This window comes from Manis pentadactyla, chromosome 2 (genome assembly GCF_030020395.1).
Source record: "Manis pentadactyla isolate mManPen7 chromosome 2, mManPen7.hap1, whole genome shotgun sequence".
NCBI classification, from domain to species: Eukaryota; Metazoa; Chordata; class Mammalia; order Pholidota; family Manidae; genus Manis; species Manis pentadactyla.
In genome coordinates this window covers 116116727-116142830 of record NC_080020.1, presented here as the reverse complement: position 1 = coordinate 116142830, position 26104 = coordinate 116116727, and the positions used below count along the sequence as shown (strand labels likewise).

The following is a 26104-nucleotide window of genomic DNA, read 5'->3' as shown; positions in this document are numbered from 1 at the left end:
AGAAAGGATGAGAAAGTTGTGTGCAGGGCAAGAGCAGCCAAAAGCACTCAGAAAAGACCTGACTGAGATCCGACAGCGTCTCTGACCTGAACCTTCAAATACACACAATTCTTCTTTCTGACTTAAGTTATTGCAACCCAGAGTTCTGAATGGATGCGTCCATTAAGTTCTGAAACCAAACAAATCACATAGTCACTTTAGGAAGACAGAGCAGCAGCAAGAGAGGGGACCAAAAGCAGAGAGAAGAGTTTATGATGACACAAAGACAATGGTTCCTTCTCCGATGGGGTTTCTCTTCTTCCATAAAGGACCAATAGTCTCCCATGTAGTTAATTTTTTTCCTGTGTTTACAATTAACTCTTGGGGGACTTAAGATTTTTCCAAGATTTTATAATGAAAACTTTCAAAGACAGCAAAGTTTAGAGAATTTTGTGAATCCCATCTTCTCACGTCCCCTTCTAGCTCCTGTTGCTGGCATTTGGCCGTCCACACCTTATCACATGTCTAGCCACGTCCAACCCTCTCGCCATCTGTAAGTCCATCTTGTTGCTGATTCCATTCAAATAAACTGCAGACAGCAGGACACTTCCCCCTAAATAACTGGGTGGAAGTAATTTAACTAGAGTTCAATATTTGCTTTTTTAAATGTAACATGTAAACACAAGGAACATCTTAAATGTACATTTGCTCCAGTTTTGGTATACACCTGCGTTACCCAAACCCTTACCAAAATACAAATGCTACCATCATTCCCGAACATTTCCTCAGGCCCCTTCCTAAGGCATCCCTGTCCCTATCCCCACACTTCTCCCCACCCCAGGCAATCTCTACCATTTTCCACCCTATTTTGGGGATAGGCTGCAGTCAACTCTCCTTGAGGTAACTGCAGGAGCATTCCGAGCTGAGCCCAGCCAAGGTCCGGACAGTCTGAGGGGTAAAATGTGATCCATCTGCATTCCTTCCCAGCCCAAGAAGTGCACGCCTGTGTCCTTCCAGCAATACATTCACCTGGCCCCAGAACTCTGTGAAGATAATTAGAGAAGTTCTCCATGCAGAATTTTTAACAACAAAAAAGTCATACAGCCTTCTATAAAAGTGATACTCAAATACAAACTTCTAAAAAGTAACTGCTTGCAGACACATAGACACTGAGGAGTAGTGGTTACCAAGAGGGAGAGGCTGGGGGCACAGGGGGAGGGGGAGGAGGATTAAGGGGCACAATAATTTGCAAGCACAATATGAGTTGATCACAGGGACTACTGAAACACTGTGATGTACCTTAGAAACCAACATAAGATTGTATATTAACAGCACTTTAATAAAAAAAAAAAAGTAATTGCTTAACAAAAACTACCCTGGCTAGCAAAACTGGAAAGTTCTTTAAAAGGCCAAATATACTGTGTATATTTCCGTATGATTATATATCCTTGAGGTGCTGAAGGCAGACAGGGTAACAGGATCAAGAAGAAGAAAGAAGAACCTGGGCCTGATCCACAAATGTGGAGGCCAAGATGTCCATGTTTTTAAAGATATAAAACCACCACCGCCAATGAATTACTTTCCTCTTCAGTATACAATGACATTTAAAAGTTATTTTGTGTTATCCATGGCTGGCCTGGGTGTCAACATACTCACCGGCAAGCGCTTGGCCACATCCCTGGTTACAGGAACCCACAGCACACAGGGTCCGGCCTCTCCCCTCATCCTGGTTACTTTTAAGGGCAGTATATTGTCTGTGTGTTGGGGCAGTTGCTGGAAGGGTAACCTGGGAGGCCGTGGCCACTACGGACCCTGTCCCTGCAGCATGTGCAGGGGTGCTCAGCCCCCATCTGCATGTCATGAACACTCCAGGGCCCCCCGGGGAATATGCACAGCTGAGACTGCTTCTGTTGAACTACTGACCACGGCAGGAGGGGCTCAGAAAACAGGCTGCAGCCCAGGCTCCCTCTGCCCCCGACCCTCCTAGGACAGGGGGTAACATGAACGCACAGGAGCCACAAGCTGTCGTCAACAGCTCCACCACCTGGTTCACATTAGATAGAAAATGCCCCACTCTTCCCTCCCCCCCCCCCCCCCGTCCCCCCGCCAACACAGAAACCAAGGAACAAGCAGAACCAGGATAGACAGCAGAGGCCACCCAACATCCCAGGGCTGTTAAACAAATGAGGAAAACAGAGGACTAGATTCTGCAAACTGTAGGATTGTAACTACTACTTGGGGATTTAACCCAAATATGAAAGAACTAAAACATGTGGAAAGAATGTGGTAGCACTGAGGACTAACTAGGTCCCAAAAGTGCCCGGGGGCAGCTTGGTAACTTGAGGAGGTGGGCCTGACCGCCAGGATAGGAGGGGCAAGCAGAGGCTCGGACATCTCTTGTCTTGGTGGAAAGGGAGGAGTCGCAGGCAGGAAAGGTCAAAGAAATGAACTTTTCCCAACAAACACAAGTGACAGGTTTCAAGATAGTAAGTGTTAACCCAACGAATTAGAAAAAATCCTACTCACACACCACCTCACTCAGTGCCAGCTCACTTATCTCCTCTGGAAGGCAAAACGAAGAAAACCCTTTTTCTTTCATGGCTTAATTGAACTCGGATTTCTTCTAGTGGTAAAATTATAGATTTCTCATTTTACATATCCCCACAAAAAGCAGAGGCTGTTATATTTAATTTCAGGGATTAAAAAAACTTTTTTCTTTTAGTCAGCCTATAAGGGCTCTTATCCTATATTATTTTTCTTCACAGTATTTTATCACCACCTGAAACTTAAAATATTTGGTGATTGTTTTCCCACCAATAGCCAACCAACCGCGCACACGCACACACACGTACACACACACTGAATAACAGTAATTATTCCATGTTCCATCAACCCATCAAATGCAGTATTGCTTGTAAACTGTGCTTTAATTTCTGCAATCAGATACGATGCAGTGAGATACAAGTATAAACTTTCATTGTACATCCAGAAAAAAGCACATTTATACAGAGTTAGCCCAACAGCTTATTCCCTTAAAAAATTTTTTTTGAACGTAATTAAAGCTAATTTATCTTCAGTGTAAAAACTTGGGAGGTATAAACAAACTCAAGATATTATACACAGTAAATTAATGTACATTTCCAAACTCGCACAGTGCATGTTAAACGAAGTAAATGGTCTTGTTTCAGCTTTTACTGCTGAGCATAATCCACATCTGTCTCAATAAAAATGTCACAATATATAAACTGAGAATTCTGTACACAAATACAAGTTTATAGAAATCTGATTTCAAATATAAATACATAAATTTTCATGACCTTACATGTTACAACAGCTTATTTTTTTATTGTGATTTTTTTAAAAAATCATAGAAAAATATTTCAATGCACATGACAGGGCCATGGCCTTGTGCCTTTAAACCATACTTTGTGGGGTATAAAGCATCACACCGGGCATTTTCTGTTTTTGGAATGAAAATTACTAAGATCCTAAGACTGAAGAGACTACTGCATAAATATTCACGTTATAATATGGTAACAAAAATAGTTAGCTCCACAGTGTATTTGGGAGGCAATGGGGCAGAAAAGTGAAGGTTAGTGCTAATTTAAGAAGGCCCATAGAACATCTGTGAATATAGCTAATGAACTACTGTATTTTTAAATCACTATTGCAAGCCTAACACTGACCTCACTAGTGACCCTTAAGGCAACCAAGACTGGGTATGTGTTTGGTCCACAATGCACGAATCCTGCCCTCCCCCCAACCTCTGTCATCGTAACACACCAACTTGGCTCACGTGTCAACGTGGAACAGGGAGGACAGCAAAGCAATTGCTTGTACGTACAAGACAATTCAGTGCAAACTGAGAAACTTTTCTTTGTCAATAGTTTCAAAATTTCTTATTGCCCTTGAGCAACTGTTAAATTTTTCTAAGCATAATACTCAAATGGGATCTACACTGGAGAACAAAGGTATATAAAAGGCAAACATTCGATTGAAGCATTCTAACATTAGATTTTTTTTCCTCCTTCATTTTGTGGCATTATAATGGGGTTCCATTGAGAATGAAAAAACTGGTCCTTACAAAGCACACTTTCCTGCATTTAAAAAATATATGTCAACAGATCCAAGAAGGTTACCAGGCATAGTTGTCAAGTTTCTTCTATGGCTTTTTAAATTGCTGAGGTACTACATGATAATCATCACTTCTGATATTTATGCTTCATTGATTCCCTAGGAACGCCACCTCAAAATGACCCTAACTCATCAGAATGTAAGGTGACCGGAGACACCACCTGAAGACTGCTGCAGAGGACTGAGGTCACTAAGGTGTCAACACGCTCGCTGGGCATGCTGAGGGAAAGGCAAAGCAGTTACTTTCAAACACAGAGCGCTTCCGGAGAATGGAAGTTCCCCTGGGCAAACCAAAGAGACTCCCCAGTTTAACCAAAAGGGGGAGCAGCAAGATCCTAGGACTACATGCACTGAGGCGGGAGCATGGAAGAACTGTGGCGCACAGCACAGAGCAGGCAGAGGCCAGGAGCTGTCAGCACACATGAACTGGGGTGTGGGGGGCAGGGGAGTTGGCTGCCCCCCGCACCACACACAGAGTGACAGAGTCTGTGCCGGGGAGGATGGTCTGAAATGCCAGGATGGATGACACGGGGCATTTCCCCAGCCTTTCTGTAGGCAGGAGGACACAGAAAGGAAAAATGCTATGGTTTCTTTAAATGAATGCCACACATCTTAATACTTCATTTGAGTCTTTTGACTTGCCATACACATGACATGAAGCTGAACTTGCTCCAAACCAAGATGGGTTAGACAGACAGTTACTATTCCCAATGACTGGATAAATTACCTTGGCACAGAAAAGATCTGAAAAAAGTACTGAGCCCAAGAATATCTTACCAAAAGCCCTTTTCAGCAGTAAACCAGCCACTGCAGGTTCTGGGTAATACTTAACCCATCAAAAAACAGCTACAATTCTATTATGGGTCAAGTAGTAATTCCTTTCAATTAATAATACTAGAGATACGGTTTGAATTGCATAGTCTTTCAGGACCATGAAAAATAGAAATGAGAACCAGCTCTTCCCCAGGCTTCCTCCTACAGAGCCCTGCACGAATGCCCCTCCTGCCCAGCAGTGAGCTCAGCGTGAGGTGCTAACCCAGAGGTCAGATGTGCCGACTCCAATAGTCCTCTTTCACAATCACTGAACAGACAAATCACACATCTCCTAGATCCACAAATTCATCTTCTCGCTTGGCCAAATCTTCTTCATCTCCCAAAGCTTTCCAACCACTGGTGGGCAAGACTGGCTTCGAGGAATGTCGCTGCAGCAAAGCGAAAGGAAACAAAGATGACAGGCGGGCAGAATTCCTCAGCAGGGAGGGGGCCTCAGCCTGGAGGGCCTCATGGCTGTGGTGTCTCTCAATTTTTTCTTGTAAGCTCTGTACTTCCTCCATCATTTCCAAGAGTTTGCTCATGGTGGCCACTCGGCCACCACCCAGGATTTGGGCTTCTGGAATCCAACGCAAGTAGCGCTGGGCCCAGACTCTGATCTCCGGCCCCTCAATGTGAGGCAAGAGCAGACCATGGTAGTCAGTGGGCTTGCTATGCCAGCTGTCATAGAACTCTCGAAAGTTGTCTTGCAGCTCATCAGAAGAATTAATTAGTTTGCTAATTCTCTTGCCCAGAAGGTTTTTAATTAAATGATCTGTTTCTTCCCTGAAAAATCCTCTTTTGGGAGACGATTTAGATTGGGTGAGTGGCAAGGAAAGTTGCCGTTGATGCTTTGAAGGAAAGCACAAAGATCCCTGGTTAGCCTGAGAGCACCATTATAGCTATTACCACCAAAACAAAAAAGTGGGGAGAGGGGGGCATAATCCTGCTTTAACAAGAGTCATGAGACATCAGAATTGCCATGTGAATGCAAATTCATTAAAATGCTGTAACACACAGAGAGAAGGGGGGTTCTTGTTTATTCTGTGATGCAGATGTTCAGTACACACTGTCTGTATAAACACATGGGTGAACCCCCGTGCTTACGGAGCTGTACTGAAAGGCAGGCTGTGACAGAGAGAAGGATGCTTTCAACCCCCACTTCCTGTCACTGGCACGCCACGGGGCACTAAGGAATTTTGAAGAACAAGCTTAACTTGAGTCAGGCTGAAGATTTAGGGGAGTTTGATGGGTAAGGCCTATTCATTTTTTGAAGAGAGCAAAGTTTCTTTGAGAACTTTAGGGTTTTAGCTTCTATAATATTCTGAATATGTATAGACTACCTCAAGGGCCCATCTCTTTAATGAAGTAACTGTGTAGGTCAGCAGGTGGCCATCCAATAGGAGTTTAAGCCTGAATCATTCAGATTCTTTTGGACAAAGGACAGGTGGGAGGCAAAAAGAATTTGAGGAGCTGGCAGCTTGGCCAGATGTTCTTGTCTGACAAGCTGCACTGAGTAGAAAATGTGACAGCATTTACATTTTTCCCCCTCCTTGGTAATTCTATCTGCAGCCAAGCAAGGTGTTACACACTAGGGGGCACTGGGAAAGGGTTGTGAAAATGAGCGATGTGGCCAGAAGGTTGTAAGGGATCCCAGTGCCCAAAGGAGAAGGTAAGAAATGTGGGGAGAAGCTGATTCTCCCCAACTCTTTTGCTCCTGGAGTGTGCCTTAGAAATAAGAACAAGTTTTATGTTCATCCTAGCCCTATAATCTTGACATTTCTGCCAGCAGTTCTTCCTCATTTAAAAAAAAAGTATTTTTTATTATAAAGGAAACATTTCCTCATTATGGAATATAGAATAACAATAATAATATAAGTAGAAAGCAAGATCATCCACAAAACCACAGCTCAGATATAACCAGGATTTTGATTCTCCATCTGGGGATAGGAGAGCCAAAGGCCAGGGGTCAGCGGCCGGCCTTTCTTCTCACTAGTGACCAAGGTGAGTCGGGTGGGGCAGGGAACTGGGGAACACAGGTTGAACCTAACAGCCACTGAGTGTTTACTGCCTGCCAGGGTCTGTGCTCGATGCTTTCCACTCTCAATTTATCCAATTCTCAAAGTCACTACTATTGCTCCTTTTACAAATGAGGAAACTAAGGCACAGAGGTTAAGTAATCTGCAAAGACCCAGCTACCAAGTGCTAAAGGTAGTTTAGCATTATCTGTGCCACACAGACAGTCTCACTCCAGAGTCTGGGCTCTTAACAGAACACTACTTATCTTGAAAGCCCTTTCTCTCAATCCTTAAGTGAACAGAGCATTCAAGATAGGCCGGGTGGGAAAGGCCCCATGTGCTCCTGATCCTGGTCCAGGCCTGGGGCTAAGGCTGAGACCACAGACTTGAGCAGAGCCTGTGGCCTCACACAGTAATTCACAGAGCAGCACTTCATGCCACCGCCTCTTCCTTCTCTACAGAACTTCTCCAAAGTCACTTGTCCACTCAACCAGGGGCCCCAAGTCTGACAGCTGGTCTCCTAACCCAAAGGCTTCAAAGTTCCTTGTTGCCCCAGCCCCAACTCCACTTTAGCTACTATCTCTAACTCTTTACTCGACCCTCTTATACCAGTCAGCACCTGAAGCCTAGGCCATCTGCTCCTACCTTCAAGGAGAAGGGTCACTTTGAAAAACTGCATCTGGGCAGAGAAATGAAATCCAGTCTTACAAAGTGGAGCCACATTTACCTCCCATACAAAACAAGCGGTTAGGCCTCACTAGCTCTGAGGTAGGCCCACTGCCCCTCTGGCCTGTGGCAGTCCTGCCATCAAGACAAAGAGAGAAATGGGCGTGCAGCCACCAGGGGGCACAGCACAGCTCCGTTCCAGAGCTCAGGGAAGTTCTGGTCTGGCTGGCAGGAAAGGGGCTGAATCAAAGGGGAAACATCCCCCCCCCCCCTCAACATGAGGACCCTTGAAAGGGCAAAGCGACAGTTCTAAGTTGTTTAGCCCCTGGCATCCCCTGTGAGTGCTGGCTTTGGCTCATCTGGGTCCCCAAGCCTCTTTAGAAATGGAGTCACCTCCCGCACCGGAACTGCCAGGCCCCCTGAAGCCCTTCAGGAGCAGGTAGGATCAGAAGTATGACTAACCTGAGATTCACCACCACTGCTCTGCCCTTTGTGGGGCCTGGGGACAGTGGGGGAGAAATTCCAGGCCAGGAAATGCTGTGCAAATCATTTTGGGTTTGGGAACTTTGGGATTTCAGTAACTGCTAAAATCAGGAACAAATATCTGAAGGGAAATTTAAATGACTTGACATTTGTGGTGTATGGCATGGATCAGCCAACTGCAGCCCATGGGCCAAATCTGGGCTGCCGCCTGTTTCTGTAAATATTGAAACACAACCATGTCCACTTACTTAAGTGTTGTTTGTGGCTGCTTTTGCACAACCTCAGCAATCGGGGAGTTGTGTAAGTGACCGGACCTTGGAGAAAAAATTATAGAACACATCTCATGAAGAAAAGTCTTCTACCGAAGCCATGATACTGGTACAGACAGAGTGAAACCTGTGCAATCAAGTTAGCCTATGCAGCACACACCCAGGCAGGGGAGGACACAATTCCATGCAGCATGACCCCAGCGGCAGCCAGCAAATGGCCAAGTCTTACCGGGGCAAAGGCTAATTTGCTGAAAGCAAAGGATTCACATGGGCCCTGATGACCTGCCTGCCTCAAATCTCAACTCTGCAGACTGCTTCCAGAATCCATATGTAACCTTTATCCTTACACACACGGGGCCCTGGGGGCAGATGAAGGGGTTAGCCACGTGGACATCTTACTTTGAAGCGCATTCCTTTTCGCTGGCCTTTGTCCAGTTTGGGCTTTTCCACATAAAGAGGGTTTCTGAGCAACATCTGGGCTTTGGGTTCAAACTGTACAGACCAGTCCCACACGGAGAGCAGATTCAAAGGCTTGCTTTGTGTATCCTGGCTTTCCCTACCCTGCCAAAACAAGCACAGGTCACGACGGCTTCCAGAGAGGCTGAGGAGGCAAATACACACACATGCTGAGCAGCAGGCACCAGGAAGGGTGCTCCTACCCCACCCCAGCACCGAACATTCTCGGGCACTTCATTTTTAAGCTTTGGCTGTCAGTGTTTGTTCACTAACAGCTGCAGGTAGAGGGGAGGGTGGGACGGTCACGTTGCTTCCCAGCAGGGCATACACCAGCCGCCATGCTGGCACCTTCACAACCACCTTATGAGGTCGCCATTATGTTTCCAGTTTTATATTTAAGGAAGCCGGGCTCAGAGCATGCAATGAACTGCCTGAGGTCATGGGGCTGGCCAGCGGCAGGGCTGGGATCCCAAACAGAGCCTGCATGGCTAGAAGCCCAGTTTCTGTTTCCCTCTTCAGCCTGGATCTGGTAAAAGCCCTCCTGCAGGGCCAGCTCAGCAAGTCCTGAGCCCCACAGAAGGCTGGTTAGCAGCACTGAGCCTGCTCAGAGAGTTAAGCCTTCAGGAGCCACAAGAGAGACTAAAGTGGTTTAAGATGAAAATAAAAAACTAGCTTCCCTACTCTGCCTCATCTCCTTTCTCTTCAGAGTAACTCCAGGCATCAGGCAAGTGCAAGAGAAGGCTAACCAACTTCACCAAGAATGTGGAATTCTGCTTAATTCCGCAGCTCCAACACCTGCTCCTGGGTCCAGAATTTATTGGAGCAAGTTACTCTTGCCTCTCTATGTCTCAGCTCCTCAGGGACAGCAATGGGCCCTATCGGGTGCTGTGAGGATCAAATATAATACCTCAGAAGACAGGAGGCACAGGGCCTAGTGTGTAGTCAGTGTTACATAAATATCACTTTTATCATCAATATTGAGTCATATTTGTGAGAAGGGGCTTCTTCAATATCCAGGTTGCTAACAGGGACTCTTACCATGTTAGTATCTTTTTGACGAGGCGAATTGAAGAAGAAGGTGCTAAAAATGGGAATGTACAGGCTGTCTGAAAGAACGGTCAGGTAGGTCTCTGTGAAATCAAATGCTGGTGGATGCTGGTGTACCACCTGCCAAACACAATCTAAGAAAAGCAGGAACACAGGAACCTACGTGAAAACAAGACACACATTACTGAGCACGTACTACAGGTCCCACGCCAGCTCACCCAAGTGCAGGTGGAAGCCATCTCAGCAGCTGCACAGCAGCCACTGTGGGCACTACAGTCTCTGGGACACATCAGACTCCATCCCATTGCAAGTGACAAATGTGCTCAATTGCAATCACAGGCCTGTAGATTAATATCCACGTTTGTCGGTACCTAACTGCATGAAAGACATTTCACAGATGAAATAAGTAGAATTTCATGATCAGTCAGGATTGACAGAGCATCATTCACACTTGACTTTAACAGGGAACACTAGCTTTGAACCCTAACTAAGTGAAATGTTATCTCCCCCCAAAAATGAAACCCATTCTTCTCATTAGTTGACTATATTACAAAATAACTGTAGTTAATTATTTTGAATTTTGTCAATACTCCCATCTCTATCCTTATAATGAGGTTCCTGATGAAAACAGGACAGAAGGCAGAAGCAGCAAAAATGAGTTTCCAACATTTTTTTCCACAATTTTTTTTAACTGATGGCCTCCTTTATTAGCCATCCAGAGGCAAACTCTTTATTGGTAGAGATAGGAGGTTTCTTGGGTACTTGGTCATTCACAAAGTATTTATCCTTCCCAGTCAACAGTGGGTAAGGCTGGCCACGTTACAGTCTCTCCCTCACAGAGGCTGGCCAAGGTCCCACGCACAGCTTGTAAGAGAGACATGAGATGGAAATCTAGCCTTTGAATCAAAGTCCAGTACTCAATCATATCATAGGTAGACTACCCAGTTTTCCTTCAAAACCCCAATACTCAATGTTGAGCTGCTAAGAAACATTTATAAAGCAACATTCACACATCTTATGCTCAGTATCATTAAACAAAGTGGAAAATATCCAAACCTCATTGTGCAGTCAGGGAGATGGGCTCAGAAAGTATGGGTGACTTCTCCAAAGGCTGCATGAACAGCAGATCACATCAGATCTGCTCTTGGAGTTGCTTCCCATCAGATGTGGTGCCTGTTAGTCCTCATTTTCTCAAGATCAACAGAAACATACTCTTCCCCACATCGTATCAGCAATCTCTGCCCATGGTGTTTTTTTAGTCCTATCAGCCTTTCAAATCAGGCACACATCAAGCCCTTCAGGGCAAGAGCCTGGCTCTCTTTTCCCAGAGCATACTGTGTCAGACAGACATGCTATTATCCAAAGAAAAACCATGAGTCAGGCACTAGCATAGACAGCTTTGCAGATTTAATTAAAGAAACTCCACCTGTTTTCATTTTTCCTTCTACAATCATCAATAATGCAGCCAAAGAGTTGTGCAGCTGTGGCTGAGGCAAACACCACAATCTGGGGGGCTCGTTTCCACTGTCTGAACGATACTGTTAACCTTCCTGTGCTTGAATTCAGCACCCAGACCTGGAGCAAGTCACACAGCCAGAAGGCAAAAAAGACTGGGCACACAGCCACCACTGCACTCCCACTAAGACCCTGGTAATGGATGGCATTAACCCTATACTTGGAAAAGGTTTATGCGCAAGGAAAATTTACTTCGTGTTACTATGCATTTTCTGTAGGAAACTTGCACTCTGAATATCCAATTTTTTGCAAAGACTAACTATGCAGAAATTATAGGCATCTCTCCCTGAGCTAAATTTTTATTTTTCACAAATCAGTATTCCCACCATGAAATATACATCCACCCTTGGTGTAACACAATTTAGAAGAGAAGACTCTGAACACACTACTATCCCTCTCCTACCATTTAAATCTTTCAAAGTCTTCAAACAGTGAACTAAACACAGCCTTCCTAATAAGCCCATAGCACACACTTTGCAAGCAGCAAAGTTGTATCTGAAGACAAATATTCCAGGCATTTCTGAGATAAGGACACTCACCTCCTCTTTGTCACTCTGACGTAGATGGTTGCAGCGATCCAGGAAACAGTGTCCACCCATGATCCACTCCTTTTGGATGAGGCTCTGGAAACCAACCCTGGTTCTACAATGGGGGTCCATCATCACTTGTACCAGAGAGGAAATGAGGCAGCAGAGGTCAGAAGCATTCTCCTCTAGGAGGGGCCCCAGCAGCAGTGCAGAGAGGAAAGAAGGTGTGAATGTTAAAAAGCTGCAAACAGTGCTTGAACTTGCAGTTAACAGTGGGGTTCCCAAAACTAAGGTCTGCCAGCTACTGACAGTTAAGCTCCAACTCCCTAAAGGCAATGGCTAATAGGGAAACAAAGTTGTCAGACTGACAAATGGCTTCTAACCTGTCTAGTACAGGTTCCAGCATACACTGACACTCATTATGGATCTGCTTACTGATGAATAAATGCAGCAAGTCCACTGTGTGCATGTGGGTGTGCAGAGGAGCCACAGAATGAGGACAGAATCCTACACATAATGGTGACTTGCCAGGCTCTGCAGATCAAGTTCAAAACTCTCTCAGCTGGTATGTCAAAGGCTCCACCACTGAACTCACTGTTCTAAGGCTCCATTGCTTTGCAGGTACCTCTGGCCCCTTTTCTCCAGCAGCCCCAATTCCTCTACTACCTCTGCTTTGGAGAAAGTGTAATACTGCTTGAAGGCACCAAATGCTCTTATGCTCAGCTCCGGGCTCTTTGCATTCCTGTCTGAGAGTGCAGAGATGCCAGCTTCGCCTTGCTTAGCCTAGAGGAAGGACTCTCCTCAGTCCACTTCAGCATGCCCACGCTGGGAGTGCATGACACAAATCCATACGATGAGAAATTCCACTCACATGCCTGTTTAGCATTCACAGCGAATAAAAACATACATCTACATCCACGCATTTACCTTACAGGTTTAAGATCCTAAAAGTCAGGGTCTACATCCCATGGTTTCCTCTTACAAAAAAAAGCTGATTCAAGTTGCTATTTAAAAATGTCTGTGAGGATGCTAGCGCTAGTCTTAATGCAGCCAAACAAGAATTCTAAGCAGGGAGGTGCTTCCACTGCTAAAATGTTTTCATTCTAACTCCCAAACCATGAGGCACTACAGCTCCAGGAAAGCCCTGTGCTGCTTTTTCTCTTCTGAGAAGCAAGCCTAAACCATGGGAACACATGGGTTTAAAAGAAACAGATTTTACTTTTGTCTTCCTAGTGCTAACAGTTTTCACGAGTTTCATTTTTAAGGGAATCTCCCTTCTTGCATCTGAAGGGTGTTGACAGGTACACCCCGGGGTCATAGGAAGAGGGGCTGGAAAATGAGGTTTCAGATGAGAGAGAACTCAGTAGTTCATCTAGGAGCAAGTGACCTCTCGGTTACATCAGTCAAAGATTCAGGCAGCCTTTTCTGTAGCCCTGGACCAGTGTGGTCAGGCCCTGGGCACTTCCACCAAGCAGACCCCAACCACTGTCCCTTCTCCTTTCACCAGATACTCAGTACTCAGTGCTATCATTGCTGGTTACATCTTTTTCAGTAACATGCTCAGGTCAATGCTTCCATTAGGTTGTAAACTTCTAGAAGGCAGGAGTATACGGGGGCTCTGCACATGGTAGGTATTCAGCCAGTGTATTAAAATCTAAGCCAGTGAGACAGAATCAGGTAGTGTGGAAGCCACTGGCAGACACGGTTACCAGTCTGTCCAAAGGAGAGAAATGTCCGCAGTCATGGAGCATGTTAGAGAAGTGATGAAGGCTTGTGGGATGAGAGCATGAGATGATCTAATTCACTGAAGTGTGGGACTATAAGAAATTTTAAATGTTCTAAACAGCAGACATAATATCTTGGCCCCAATCTAACCAATTCCAGCAACACTCTTTGTTGCACAGTGGTTTACACTTGCTTTTACACATTCTCAAAGTTGATGTTCTGTCCATATGTATGGTAAGTTAAGCCCACTAAGAAAAGGAAATCATGGACCACAAAATTTCTGTGGTAACTGCACAAGGTGGTCGAACACAAAGATATAAAAATAACAATTAATGTGAGAGAATGAAACTGGATCACTGTCTAACCCCATACACAAAAGTAAATTCGAAATGGATCAAAGACCTGAATGTAAGTCATGAAACCATAAAACTCTTAGAAAAAAACATAGGCAAAAATCTCTTGGACATAAACATGAGCAACTTCTTCATGAACTTATCTCCCTGGGCAAGGAAAACAAAAGCAAAAATGAACAAGTGGGACTACATCAAGCTGAAAAGCTTCTGTACAGCAAAGGACACCATCAATAGAACAAAAAGGTACCCTATTGTATGGGAGGATATATTCATAAATGACAGATCCGATAAAGTCTTGACATCCAAAATATATAAAGAGCTCATGCACCTCAACAAACAAAAAGCAAATAATCCAATTAAAAAATGGTCAGAGGAGCTGAACAGACAGTTCTCCAAAGAAGAAATTCAGATGGCAAACAGACACATGAAAAGATGCTCCACATTGCTAGTTATCAGAGAAATGCAAATTAAAACCACAATGAGATATCATCTCACACCAGTAAGGATGGCTACCATCCAAAAGACAAACAAAAACAAATGTTGGTGAGGTTGTGGAGAAAGGGGAACCCTCCTACACTGCTGGTGGGAATGTAAATGGGTTCAACCACTGTGGAAAGCAGTATGGAGGTTCCTCAAAAAGCTCAAAATAGAAATACCATTTGACCCAGGAATTCCACTTTTAGGAATTTACCCTAAGAATGCAGTGGCCCAGTTTGAAAAAGACAGATGTACCCCTATGTTTATCACAGCACTATTTACAATAGCCAAGAAATGGAAGCAACCTAAGTGTCCATCAGTAGATGAATGAATAAAGAAGATGTGGTACATATACACAAAGGAATATTATTCGGCCATAAGAAGAAAACAAATCCTACCATTTGCAACAACATGGATGGAGCTAGAGGGTATTATGCTCAGTGAAATAAGCCAGGCGGAGAAAGACAAATACCAAATGATTTCACTCATATGTGGAGTATAAGAACAAAGAAAAACTGAAGGAACAAAACAGCAGCAGAATCACAAAACCCAAGAATGGACTAACAGTTACCAAAGGGAAAGGGACTGGGGAGAATGGGAGGGGAGGGAGGGATAAGGGCAGGGAAAAAGAAAGGGGGTATTACGATTAGCATGTATAATGTGGGGGGGGCATGGGGAGGGCTGTGCAACACAGAGAAGACAAGTAGTGATTCTACAGCATCTTACTATACTGACAGACAGTGACTGCAATGGGGTTTGTGAGAGGGACTTGGTGAAGAGGAGACCCTAGTAAACATAATATTCTTCATGTAATTGTAGATTAATGATAACAACAACAACAACAAAAAATAACAATTAAACCATCCATGGGTCTCTTTATATAAAAGGGATTATCAAAAGATTTTAACTTTAGCCAAATTAATATGAAACAAAATTCAAAACATTAGGAAATGTGAGCTTTGGTAAAGATAACAAACAATTCCTTCTTGGGCTGCAAATAGGTTGCCAAGTCCCAAATGAAAGAATTTATTTTTAAACTGTAACACTGAAATCCAGTGCAAAGGATTCCGAAGTTAGGGTGAAAAAGAATTGGAAGGATTTCTACATTAGCTACTTTTACAAGACATTTCCAACCACATAGTTATATACACAGAAATTGAATCTCAAGTGAAGGAAAGTGGGGACCACTCTTTGTGCTTTAAATAAATTACCTAAAAGAAGAACGTTCATGTTTTGTGCTTCTAGACACTCTGTGATTTCTATTGCTTTCTTCAGGCAACGCCTAAAATAAGAGATAAGAAAAACGGGAATTAGTTCCTGGGCTTGGTTTCAAAACACTAAGAAATTTAGAAATAGAAAACTGAAGATCAAGTCAGATCATCTCATTTATTTTTTCATGCTAAAATCCCCCAGAAAAGCAAGTTACCATTGACACTATTCAGATACTATAAGACATTTACAGTATCTAGACACTTTAAAATTTCACAAGGGAATCCTGAAAGTGATGTAAAAATGCTCCTAGGTGATTATTAAACTAGAAATCCTCATTAAGAACTCATACCTGAGTGTGGCCAGGGAGTCCCACCCACTAAGACCCATAAAGGGTTTTATCTGGAAATTGTGCTGCACGTTCATATTGTTTAATTCAGGCTCACGGGCCAATTGCTGTCAGTATGGCTGAGAAGATCCCATATGGCCAGGGGTTCTTTTGTCTCTCCCTAGGTACACTACCCCCTTTGAGAATGTTGCCGCTATTTGCAGCTCTGACTTCCCCACTCAGAACTAGGGACTTCATGTATGCTGTTCTCTGCCTACAGTGCTGCCTCCCAGGCCCCTGCCCCTTCATCTGGTTAAGAAAAAAGGGTTCTTTTCATTATAACATTTATCAGTGTTTGCAATTATATATTCAAATTATGGGACACACAGCAGGCTCTCTAAAATATATTTGTTGGTCAGTGTTCGGAGGGCAGAGGCCCCTTTCCACAAGCCCACTGGCAGAATTGGCAGGCACGTCATGCTAGCGTAAAGGAATTCTTCCCTCTCCCCAAAAGCATGGTAGGGTCAGAGCTGGTCTCACACCCCTGACCATCACTTCTGGTCTGTGCCTTTGCGCTCTCCAGTGTTTAACAGCAACAAAGAGGAGCTATTTAACTTATGAAGTAAGAAAGGGAGTATAATTCTATCTCTGGGAATCTTAGCTTAATTCCAAAACTCAAAATGACTAATTGACATTAATCATGAAAACTTTTTAAATAAATAATATACACCTAAGACACAGAATTCAAAAAGGTACTCAGTAAAAAGTCAGTATCCCTCCTTTTCCCAATCCCCCATTTCCTCCCCAGAGGCCAGCAGGCTGCCTCAATTAGAATTTTGGGTTACAGCACCCCCTTTTCTGTAGCCTCTCAATGCCTAGTCTATGGTCTAGAGAGTAGATGTCTTTGTGAGCAGGTAGCATGCTATAAACTCTGATCAAACATGCATAGAAATACTAAATAACAAATGTAAAATCCACCTGAATCCTGAATAGAACATGTAATCTAAGAATATTTAACTATGAAATACAAAACAGCTAATTTGTCAATCTGCTTTACTACTTTGAATGAGAGACCTTATTCATGAGCAAAACAATGGTTTGAAATACCTGATTATGTCAAGCCAGCTACTGCTTTCCAATAGAGAAAACCACTTTATATCTGTGTCCCAAAATTCGGTACTATTATCTGAAAGAGAAAGGAGGAAAGAAGTCAGGCCATTATTCACTGACAGGCCTGCCACAAAACACCTGTGCTACCCAAATGCGCTGTTCAGATGAACACTTCAACTGCACGATCCCAGCACAAGTCTTTCATTCTTAAGTAAAGGACGTTTCAATACTTCAGCTGAAATGGTTCTTGAGCTGTACTCCCCAGGAAGGGTGTGGCAGTCAAAATCAATTTTTATTGCTCAAACAGAAAGCACCCTAAATAAGTATCCAAAGCCACAACACAGCCTATAACTCCACAAAAAGAGCAGCTGCTCTGGGCAGAGAGAATAGACATGCAGGTTACTGTCCCTACAAGTGGAAAAAGTGACAGGATACGTCCTGATGCCAGAGGCCTAATGGGGAGCCCTGGCTTCTGCTGCAATCCTAAGCACACATTTCCCATGCACTCCACTACACAATCTCCCCAACCCACCAGGATGTACAGAGTCCTGGATCTGACAGAACTAGTACATTTCCAAGTTGCAAACAAATCAGTGAAAAGGCAGATACCCCTACAAGTCCTGGATGATGAAAACAGAAGTGCCAGATCTCAGTCCTGGAACAATTAGTACAATGTATTACTCTCTCTCCACTAGGTCCCTGCTTTTTAATAAACCTATTTTATAGTAAACATCACAATGTGTTCTAGTTAGGAGCGTGTACTTCTGCTTCCCTTGGTGTCCTGTTCATCTTTTTGTGCGATGCCTAACAGAGCACACACAATGGAAATCCAATAAATGTCTGCTGATGAGTGAATGAATCCTAAGTTAGGCAGAATTTGTTATGCTGAGAAGTTCAAGTGAGGAAAAGTTACCTACAAATATGACAAATCTCAGAGGGAAAAGACTCATTTAAGAATGAATAGAATTAATAAGCAACTTAGCTTGGTTAAATATGATCCAAGTTCTAAACTGCTCACAGCGGCAGCCAGGGCGGGGAAGTGGAGGTGGCTGGGATGGCATATCTCATTTTCTACTTTGTACATTTCTGATTAGCTCAATTTTTTACATTGTAGAAAAACATCTATGTTCAATCAGAAGGAAAGGATGTGAACAAACAGGTCGTTTGCTTTATGGATCACTGCGAGCGGCCAGTGAATACAGGCATGGCACAGTTCCACAACTCTCAAAGGGGGAAGCCCCCAGGTCACACTGGACACCCGGTGTCTGGGGAAGGGAGCGCAGGGGAGTATTTTTGCCACGGCAAGGGAGAGAGGGCCAAAAGCCTGGAGGAAAACGGAGGCGGACTGTGGCAGTGGCCGCCAGCCCCTTGGCTACCAGCCCCTCCATTCCAAGACTTCAACCCTCATGGCCACAAGCCTCTGCGGAACCCAGGGAAAAGGCACCAACTTTCACCTGATCCACGTGGCATGTGACAGAAAGTTTTTGCTCAGCATTCTTCTCACCTATCAGAAAGAGCTGTTTGAATTTAGAGTATGCGGTCTGGACGTCCTGCAGGGACAGGAAGCTGCTTGATAGGTCTTCAGTTTTAACAGTCTCATAGGGTGGCCTGTGGATGGTCCTGTAAATTCTAGGTATCAAAAGTGACAAGACATTAGAAAAGCAGATGTGAACTGGAACTAGCTCGTTTCTCCTGAACACTTACTATGTGCAATCTCTGTGAAGAGCTCCCTTGGTCTCCTCCCACTTAATCCTCACCCACAGGCCTCCCAGAAGGCTGCTAGCCCCAGGCGATGGAAATAGAGGTGGGGGAGTGGAACTTCCCAGCCCAAGATGTGCAGTATGTAACTGACAAAGCCGTGATCTGAACCAAGGCGGGTTAACTCCAAAGTCTACTCCTTTCTGTTTTTAATTTATCCACTTTGGACTTTTTTCACTTTTTATTTTGCAAAATCTCAAACACGCAGAAAATTTAAAAAAGAATAGGACAGTGACATATACCATAACTTAGATATGGAAACTGTTGACGTTACAGACACCAAGCCACTTACCCCTAAATACCCAAGCGTGCATCTGCAAAAGCAATGCGGCCGACATCCTTCATGAGCATGTTATGCTGACTCCCTTCAGAGTAATTAAAACCCACCACTCTAGGCTGAATTCCCAAGCACTAAGCTATCAGCAGGTAAACAGGGAACATACTGCTAAGCACTTGTCCCTGTTTCTCAGAAAACAAGAACTGAGCTCAACAATAACAAAATGTGCACAAGCACTGACCCATCCAGGAAGCCCTTCTGGACCTGTAAAATGCCATCGTCCTGTTCTCTGGGCAGCACTGACATTTTCAAAAGGGCACATCCGTTGTGGCAGGACCAACACCATATCTGCGGAGGGGACAGAGGTTTTTTAGATATAATATACACAATCCAACAGGAGACAGGTAAGCTTAGCACTTAAATTCATCCAGGGAAATGTATAACTTGAATAAGAAATGGCTGGATATATTCAACTTTGTTAAGTCAAAGAGCAGTTACTCACAATGAGAAACACTGATTAGTCTTCGGAGGTGGAAAAGAAAAAGATCAGACCAGGTGTAGACAGTCACACTCAGACTTCTTATGGTCTACCACACACCTCCCGCCTTGGCTTCAGTGCTGGGAGCCCAGATGACGACAGCAGGAGCAGCAGCGTCACCAGTACAGGGCAGTAGCTATCGACAGAGTGCGGCTCACTCTCTCAGGCATTTTATGTGAATTAGTTCCTCTAATCACCATAGTCGCGCTTGGAGAAGAGTATGATGATCAACCCCATTAACATCAAGAAACGGAAGCCTGGAGTGACCGAGTGACCTTCTCAAGTTGCACAGAGAGCTACAGCAGTCTGCCCAAAGGCTGTGGTCCACCTGGTGGCAAAATGGGGGCAGCTCCCACCATTAGAAAGAATGGAAAGTTGGCCATTCAACATACATTGACACCAGACTTGCACATGCAAAGCACAGCATGAGCTTGTGACCGGATGTAAAGAAAGCCAAGATACCGTATTTACCTTCAGGGAACTTAGCCTCTCAAAGGGGAAATAAATTTATAAATATAATAGATGGTAGAATGTGGTAACAGAAGAGAATTTCAAGAAACAACAAAAGGAAGACAAAGGAGGAAAAAACCATTTGAGTGACCATAAGGGATAGGCTCGGCTGTTTGGGAACTTTTTTGACCACAGAGGGAATTTTTTGTGATTTGCTTACTCTGTTTTGCAGGAACAGAAGATATTAGAACTGATCTTGGGCAAAGTAATTTGCCACCAGAGCCTGGAATGAAGACAGGGAACGACTGGCTGGGGCAGGTGAGCACCGCACCACTGTAGGTTTTGTGCCCCATAAAGGCCTGGCTCAGGGTTTGTGAGGGCCTAAAGCCCATCCCTGCTCTGCTGAGCAAGCCACTGGCCTTGGCTGCAGGCAAGCCTGGAGGAAGGAGATGCCTCTTATAACTGTGCCAACAGAGGGGGCACCACTTTGCCATTCACCAGCTGTGTATAAACCACACACTGCTTATGCTAGCAGCAGCCTGGGCCAGGAGATCAGAGATCAGCACACAGGTGACTGCACTCAGAGTCAGAGAGAGGAGCCAGTTTGGGGATTCAGGAGAAGATAATGGAATAAGCACTGGGTGTGTGCCAATGGGACATCACGTGGAGATAATGCAGGTGGCACTGCAGCAGAGGGTTCTGAGCTTAGGAGAGGAAGGCACGACCGGAGCTCCAGCCATAGGAGCTGATGGCCAGCTGACGTAGAAGAGATGCTGAGCCTACAGGGAGTAAAGATGGGAACACAGCACTGCTTTAGGAAATGCCAGAGCAGTGATGCCCCTCTCAGGGCCAAGCCATACTCCGAATAAGATTCACAGTGAGGTGGAAGTGTCAGAACACTGAGACAGACCTAAGGGCCCTTTGCTGTCCTTACTCCCTTTTCCAGTGTCATGCTAAGTAACATGAAGAAGCCACCACATAGGCGCAGCCCTCTGCCAAAGGGGTGATATTTTCAAGGCCCTGCACTCCTGTCCTCCAAGTAGGTGCTGCTCACTTGGATAAAAGGGGAGACACTCTTAGCCATGACTGGTAGACAGGTTCTAAGAAACTGAGTGCTCTTCATCTTTATATCTCTTCTCATGGGCAGAAGGGGTTGGCTCTGGGTGATATTCAACCATGACTCATTTTCTAGGTCGGGCACAGCCACAACTGTCACCTCATCTGATGCACTATGGGGCAATTCTCTTGCCTTCTCTATTTGAAATGGTACATGGAGAACAAGCAAAACTCTTGGTCAGAGAGAAACTTCTCACAAGAACCTAGCAAAAACCACACCTTCTCCCATTGTTCTAATAGGCACATTTCTGTCTGGGTTCTTAACATAAATGACTTGACGATAGACAAGAATCACTGCTGGTGAATTCCAGCTTTGTTTAAAAAGGCAGAGGGGAGATTCTTCATTTTGTTATACATCTTAAGGCATCTCTCTTAGAGCTGAAGACAGAGCTTTTGGGGAACATCTACAGCTGCAGCTAGAAAGCACTGTAAGAAAGGAGGGACTACGGAGGAGGCGGGGCCTGAACGTGCAGTGTCCAAAGCCAAGACAGGAATTTAGAAGGCAGAAAAAGGAGGACATGATCACAGTCAAACCTGCCAAGGTGGTAAGGAGAAGTAGGTCTGTGCAAGGCCCACTGACTTATAGAGGGTCAGGCAGCAAAGTGGGGGCAACAGTCACGTTGTAAGAAGAAAGGAGTAGAGAGACAAGCGGAGAAATCAGTGTGGACTCACTGTGCTTGGCAATACAGGGAAGAGAACAACACCAGGCTTACCTCTGAAGGGCGGGCTTCTTCAGGTAAGGAAAGACTTGAACATGGCTTCAAGGGCAGAACAGACAAGAAGATACACATGGAAGGGAGAAGACTGACAGAAGCAGATTCCGGACACAGCAAAGGCAGGTGAGATCAAGAGCCCAGGCAGAGGCTTAGACTCGGGATGAAGGAAACAGGAGCACAGAGAGAACAGGAGGTAGAGGAGGAGGCGGCCAAGGGTGGTCTTGTCTCCTACTGTCCAAGACCCTAAGAAGTAGGGGTAATGTCCCCTCTCACACACTTGGACAATGAGAAAATGTTTACACCAACTCCAGGAAAGAATGATACAGGAACTGGAAGGAGCTAAACATAGACTGCTGAGCCAAACATGGGCCCAACTGAGGCAAGGCAACAGTTCTCATGCATCCCATTAAGTGCACTCTACTGTCTGAATAATCTACAGCAATGTTCATTAGTCCCACAGCAAAAAACATAAATAGGTAAGGTTAGAGAACAGCACAGGTCCAGGGGTTCAATGCTAGAATGGCAGCAAGGATCCAACTGAAATTATAAATGATACTGGTCTTCACTGAAGAGGAATAAGCAAAGGCAAGAAAGAACAGATGAGCTGAAAAGTCAGGGTGAAAAGCATGGAGATGTGGAGATGTTCTGGCACGGGACAGTGGTGATGGCTGCACAACACTGTAAATATACTCAGTGCCACCAACAGTAAAGTTTATGTTATGGGTGTTGAGAGTTCTGTATCCCCTAGATAAATGTGTAAATTTCATCTTGTGTAATAGTGTTCTGTTGTCCATTCATGCAAACTCCACTAATAACTTTCAGGACATATAATTAAGGCCAACTTAACAAAGTTAAGAACACCTTCCTATTGTTCCTACCAAAGTTATCTTGCTGGCTCCCCACTTAGGTCTTTTCAGAATATTTTCTACTTCTTAGCCTCTAGGCCTGGTTAGAACACAGTGTCAAAATTTCATACAGTGCCAGATGGAGAAGCAGCCTATTTCCATATGCGGACAATTCATCCTTATTACTTCTCACAGAGCATGCCCTCTTTTCCTAGACCTAAGAAGGGCTGAGAAATGAAGACCATCATTTTCATTCTTCTAAAATAGCGATTCTTCCACTCTAAAACTACTAGATCTAATATCTGAATTCAGCAAAGTTGCAGGATACAAAATTAATAAACAGACATCTGTTGCATTCGTATACACTAATGACGAACTAGCAGAAAGAGAAATCAGGAAAACAATTCCATTCACAGTTGCATCAAAAAGAACAAAATACCTAGGAATAAACCTAACCAAGGAAGTGAAAGACCTATACTCTGAAAACTACAACACACTCATGAGAGAAATTAAAAAAGACACCAATAAATGTAAACACATCCCATGCTCATGGATAGGAAGAATAATATTGTCAAAATGGCCATCCTGCTTAAAGCAATCTACAGATTCAATGCAATCCCTACCAAAATATCAACAGCATTCTTCAACGAACTAGAGCAAATCATTCTAAAATTCATATGGAACCACAAAAGACCTCAAATAGTCAAAGCAATCCTGAGAAGGAAGAATAAAGGTGAGGGGATTATGCTCCCTGACTTTAAGCTCTTCTACAAAGCCACAGTAATCAAGACAATTTGGTAGAGGCACAAGAACACACCCACAGACCAATGGAACAGAATAGAGAGCCCAAATATAAACCCAAACATATATGGTCAATTAATATACAATAAAGGAGCCATGGTTATACAATAGGGAAATGACAGCCTCTTCAACAACCGGTGTTGGCAAAACTAGGCAGCTACAGGTAAGAGAATGAAACTGGATTATTGTCTATCCCCATACACAGAAGTAAACTCCAAATGGATCAAAGACCTGAATGTAAGTCATGAAACCATAAAACTCTTAGAAGACAATATAGGCAAAAATTTCCTGAATAAACATGAGCAACTTCTTCCTGAACCCATCTCCTTGAGCAAGGAAAACAAAAGCAAAAATGAACACAGGGGCCTACATCAAACTAAAAAGCTTCTGTACAGCAAAGGACACCATCAACAGAACAAAAAGGCATCCTACAGTATGGGAGAATATATTTGTAAATGACATATCCAATAAGATGTTAACATCCAAAATATATAAAGAACTCACACACCTCAACAACGAAAGGGCAAATAACCCGATTAAAAAACGGGCAGAGGATATGAAGAGACAATTCTCCAAAGAAGAAATTCAGATGGTCAACAAGCACATGAAAAGATGCTCTACATCACTAATCATCAGGCAAATGCAAATAAAAACCACAATGAGGTATCACCTCACACCAGTTAAGATGGCCAGTATCGAAAAGACTAAGAACAACAAATGCTGGCAAGGATGCAGAGAAAGGGGAATCCTCCTACACTTCTCGTGGGAATGTAAGCTAGTTCAACCATTGTGGAAAGCAATACAAAAAACTAAAATTAGAAATACCATTTGACCTGGGAATTTCACTCCTAGGAATTTACCAAAGAATATAACTTCTCAGATTCAAAAAGACATATGCACCCCTATGTTTACTGCAGCACTATTTACAATAGCCAAGATATGGAAGCAACCTCAGTGTCCATCAGTAGACGAATGGATAAAGAAGAGGTGGTATATATACCCAATGGAATACTATTCAGCCATAAGAAAGAAACAAATCCTACCATTTGCAACAACATGGATTGAGCTGGAGGATATTATGCACAATGAAATAAGCCAGGTGGAAAAAGACAGGTACCAAATGATTTCTCTCATTTGTGGAGTATAACAGTGAAGCAAAACTGAAGGAACAAAACAGCAACAGCCTCACAGACTCCAAGAAGGGACTAGTGATCACCAAAGGGGAGGGGTGGGTGAGAGGGGTGGGGGGGGAGGGAGAAGGGGATTGAGGAGTATTATGATTAATACACATGGTATGGGGAGTCATGGGGAAAACAGTGTAGCCCAGAGAAGGCAAATAGTGACTCTGTGGCATCTTACTACACTGATGGGTAGTGACTGCAATGGGGTATGGGGGGGACATGACAATATGGGTGAATGTAGTAACCACATTGTTTTTTCATATGAAACCTTCATATAAGTGTATATCAATAATACCTTAATAAAAAAGAAAGAAAGAAAGAAAGAAAATAGCGATTCTCAAAATGCAGTCTACAGATTAAGGAGGGGGGTTCCCAGAACCCTTTCAGGTGGTCTGAGAATAATACTAAGGTATCATTGGTCCTTCTCACTGTGTTGATGTTTACTCTGGCGGCAACAAAGCCCTGGTGGGTAAAACTGCTGGTGTCTTTGCACCAATCAAGGCACGGCTGCCAAACGGCACTGCTGCCATGGTATTTATTCCTCACTGCCACACACTTGCAGAACGAGAAAATTCTGTTTCACACAAAAAAAAGTCCTTAATGAAGGACTAAAAATGATTAACTGTGTTAATCTTAACCATTACAGACTAATATTGGTATTTTTTATATTCTGTGTAATGGAGTAGGAAGTACTGAAGTACAATGTTTATTTAGAGGAAAAGCACTTATGTGACACTTCAGAGCTGAAGTACCTAGTCTTCACGGAATTGAAAGAAGAGCGATTGAGGAACTATGGGTGTTCAGACTTTGGCATCTGGCAGACAGACATTCATTCTTAAAAAAAATTAAAAAACGGAATGAAGTGACCCTATCACTTCAAGGAAAACTGACAAATTGTTGCCAATGATAAAAACTGAACTATTAAGCAAAAATTAGAATTCTGGAAAATTAGTTTCTCTCTCTAGCTGGACAGTTTTCCAATATACTACGACTTTTCCGATGAGACAAGGGTGATGTTAATGAATGTGGTTTTTATATTATATGCAGAAATGTCAAAATTTAGACTATCTGTATAACCTAGTAAACCAAGTTTCCAGATGACCACCTTGTTATAAAATCATGCAAGTTTTAAGACCCACTCAAAGTAGAAGACAGACCAAAGCATTTTAATTGTGCAGAGAATGAAAAAATACATTGATTAAGTTTTTAGATTCCTTGTTGCAATTAACCTTTCTAAAACCACCACTTATTGTTTGGCGTACCATCAAAGAACAATACCCTCAATTATCTGAGAAGACTACTAAATATTCCTCCCT

The 26104-nt window shown here is 43.7% G+C and overlaps 1 protein-coding gene across 2 annotated transcripts in view; it reads right to left on the bottom strand.

The window, feature by feature from the left end:
• Nucleotides 1-2887: 2887 nt before the first annotated feature.
• Nucleotides 2888-26104, bottom strand: part of MTMR12 (myotubularin related protein 12) — a 62094-nt gene continuing 38877 nt past the window's right edge. For both annotated transcript variants that reach the window (XM_036926596.2, XM_036926597.2), the window contains 8 exons: nucleotides 19383-19489; nucleotides 18611-18735; nucleotides 17104-17182; nucleotides 15671-15741; nucleotides 11917-12089; nucleotides 9854-10021; nucleotides 8759-8920; nucleotides 2888-5774 (listed from right to left, as the gene is read on the bottom strand). In XM_036926596.2, coding sequence (XP_036782491.2) covers nucleotides 5208-5774; nucleotides 8759-8920; nucleotides 9854-10021; nucleotides 11917-12089; nucleotides 15671-15741; nucleotides 17104-17182; nucleotides 18611-18735; nucleotides 19383-19489 — 1452 coding nt within the window. In that variant the 3' untranslated portion in view covers nucleotides 2888-5207. The remainder of the gene's footprint in view (nucleotides 5775-8758; nucleotides 8921-9853; nucleotides 10022-11916; nucleotides 12090-15670; nucleotides 15742-17103; nucleotides 17183-18610; nucleotides 18736-19382; nucleotides 19490-26104) is intronic.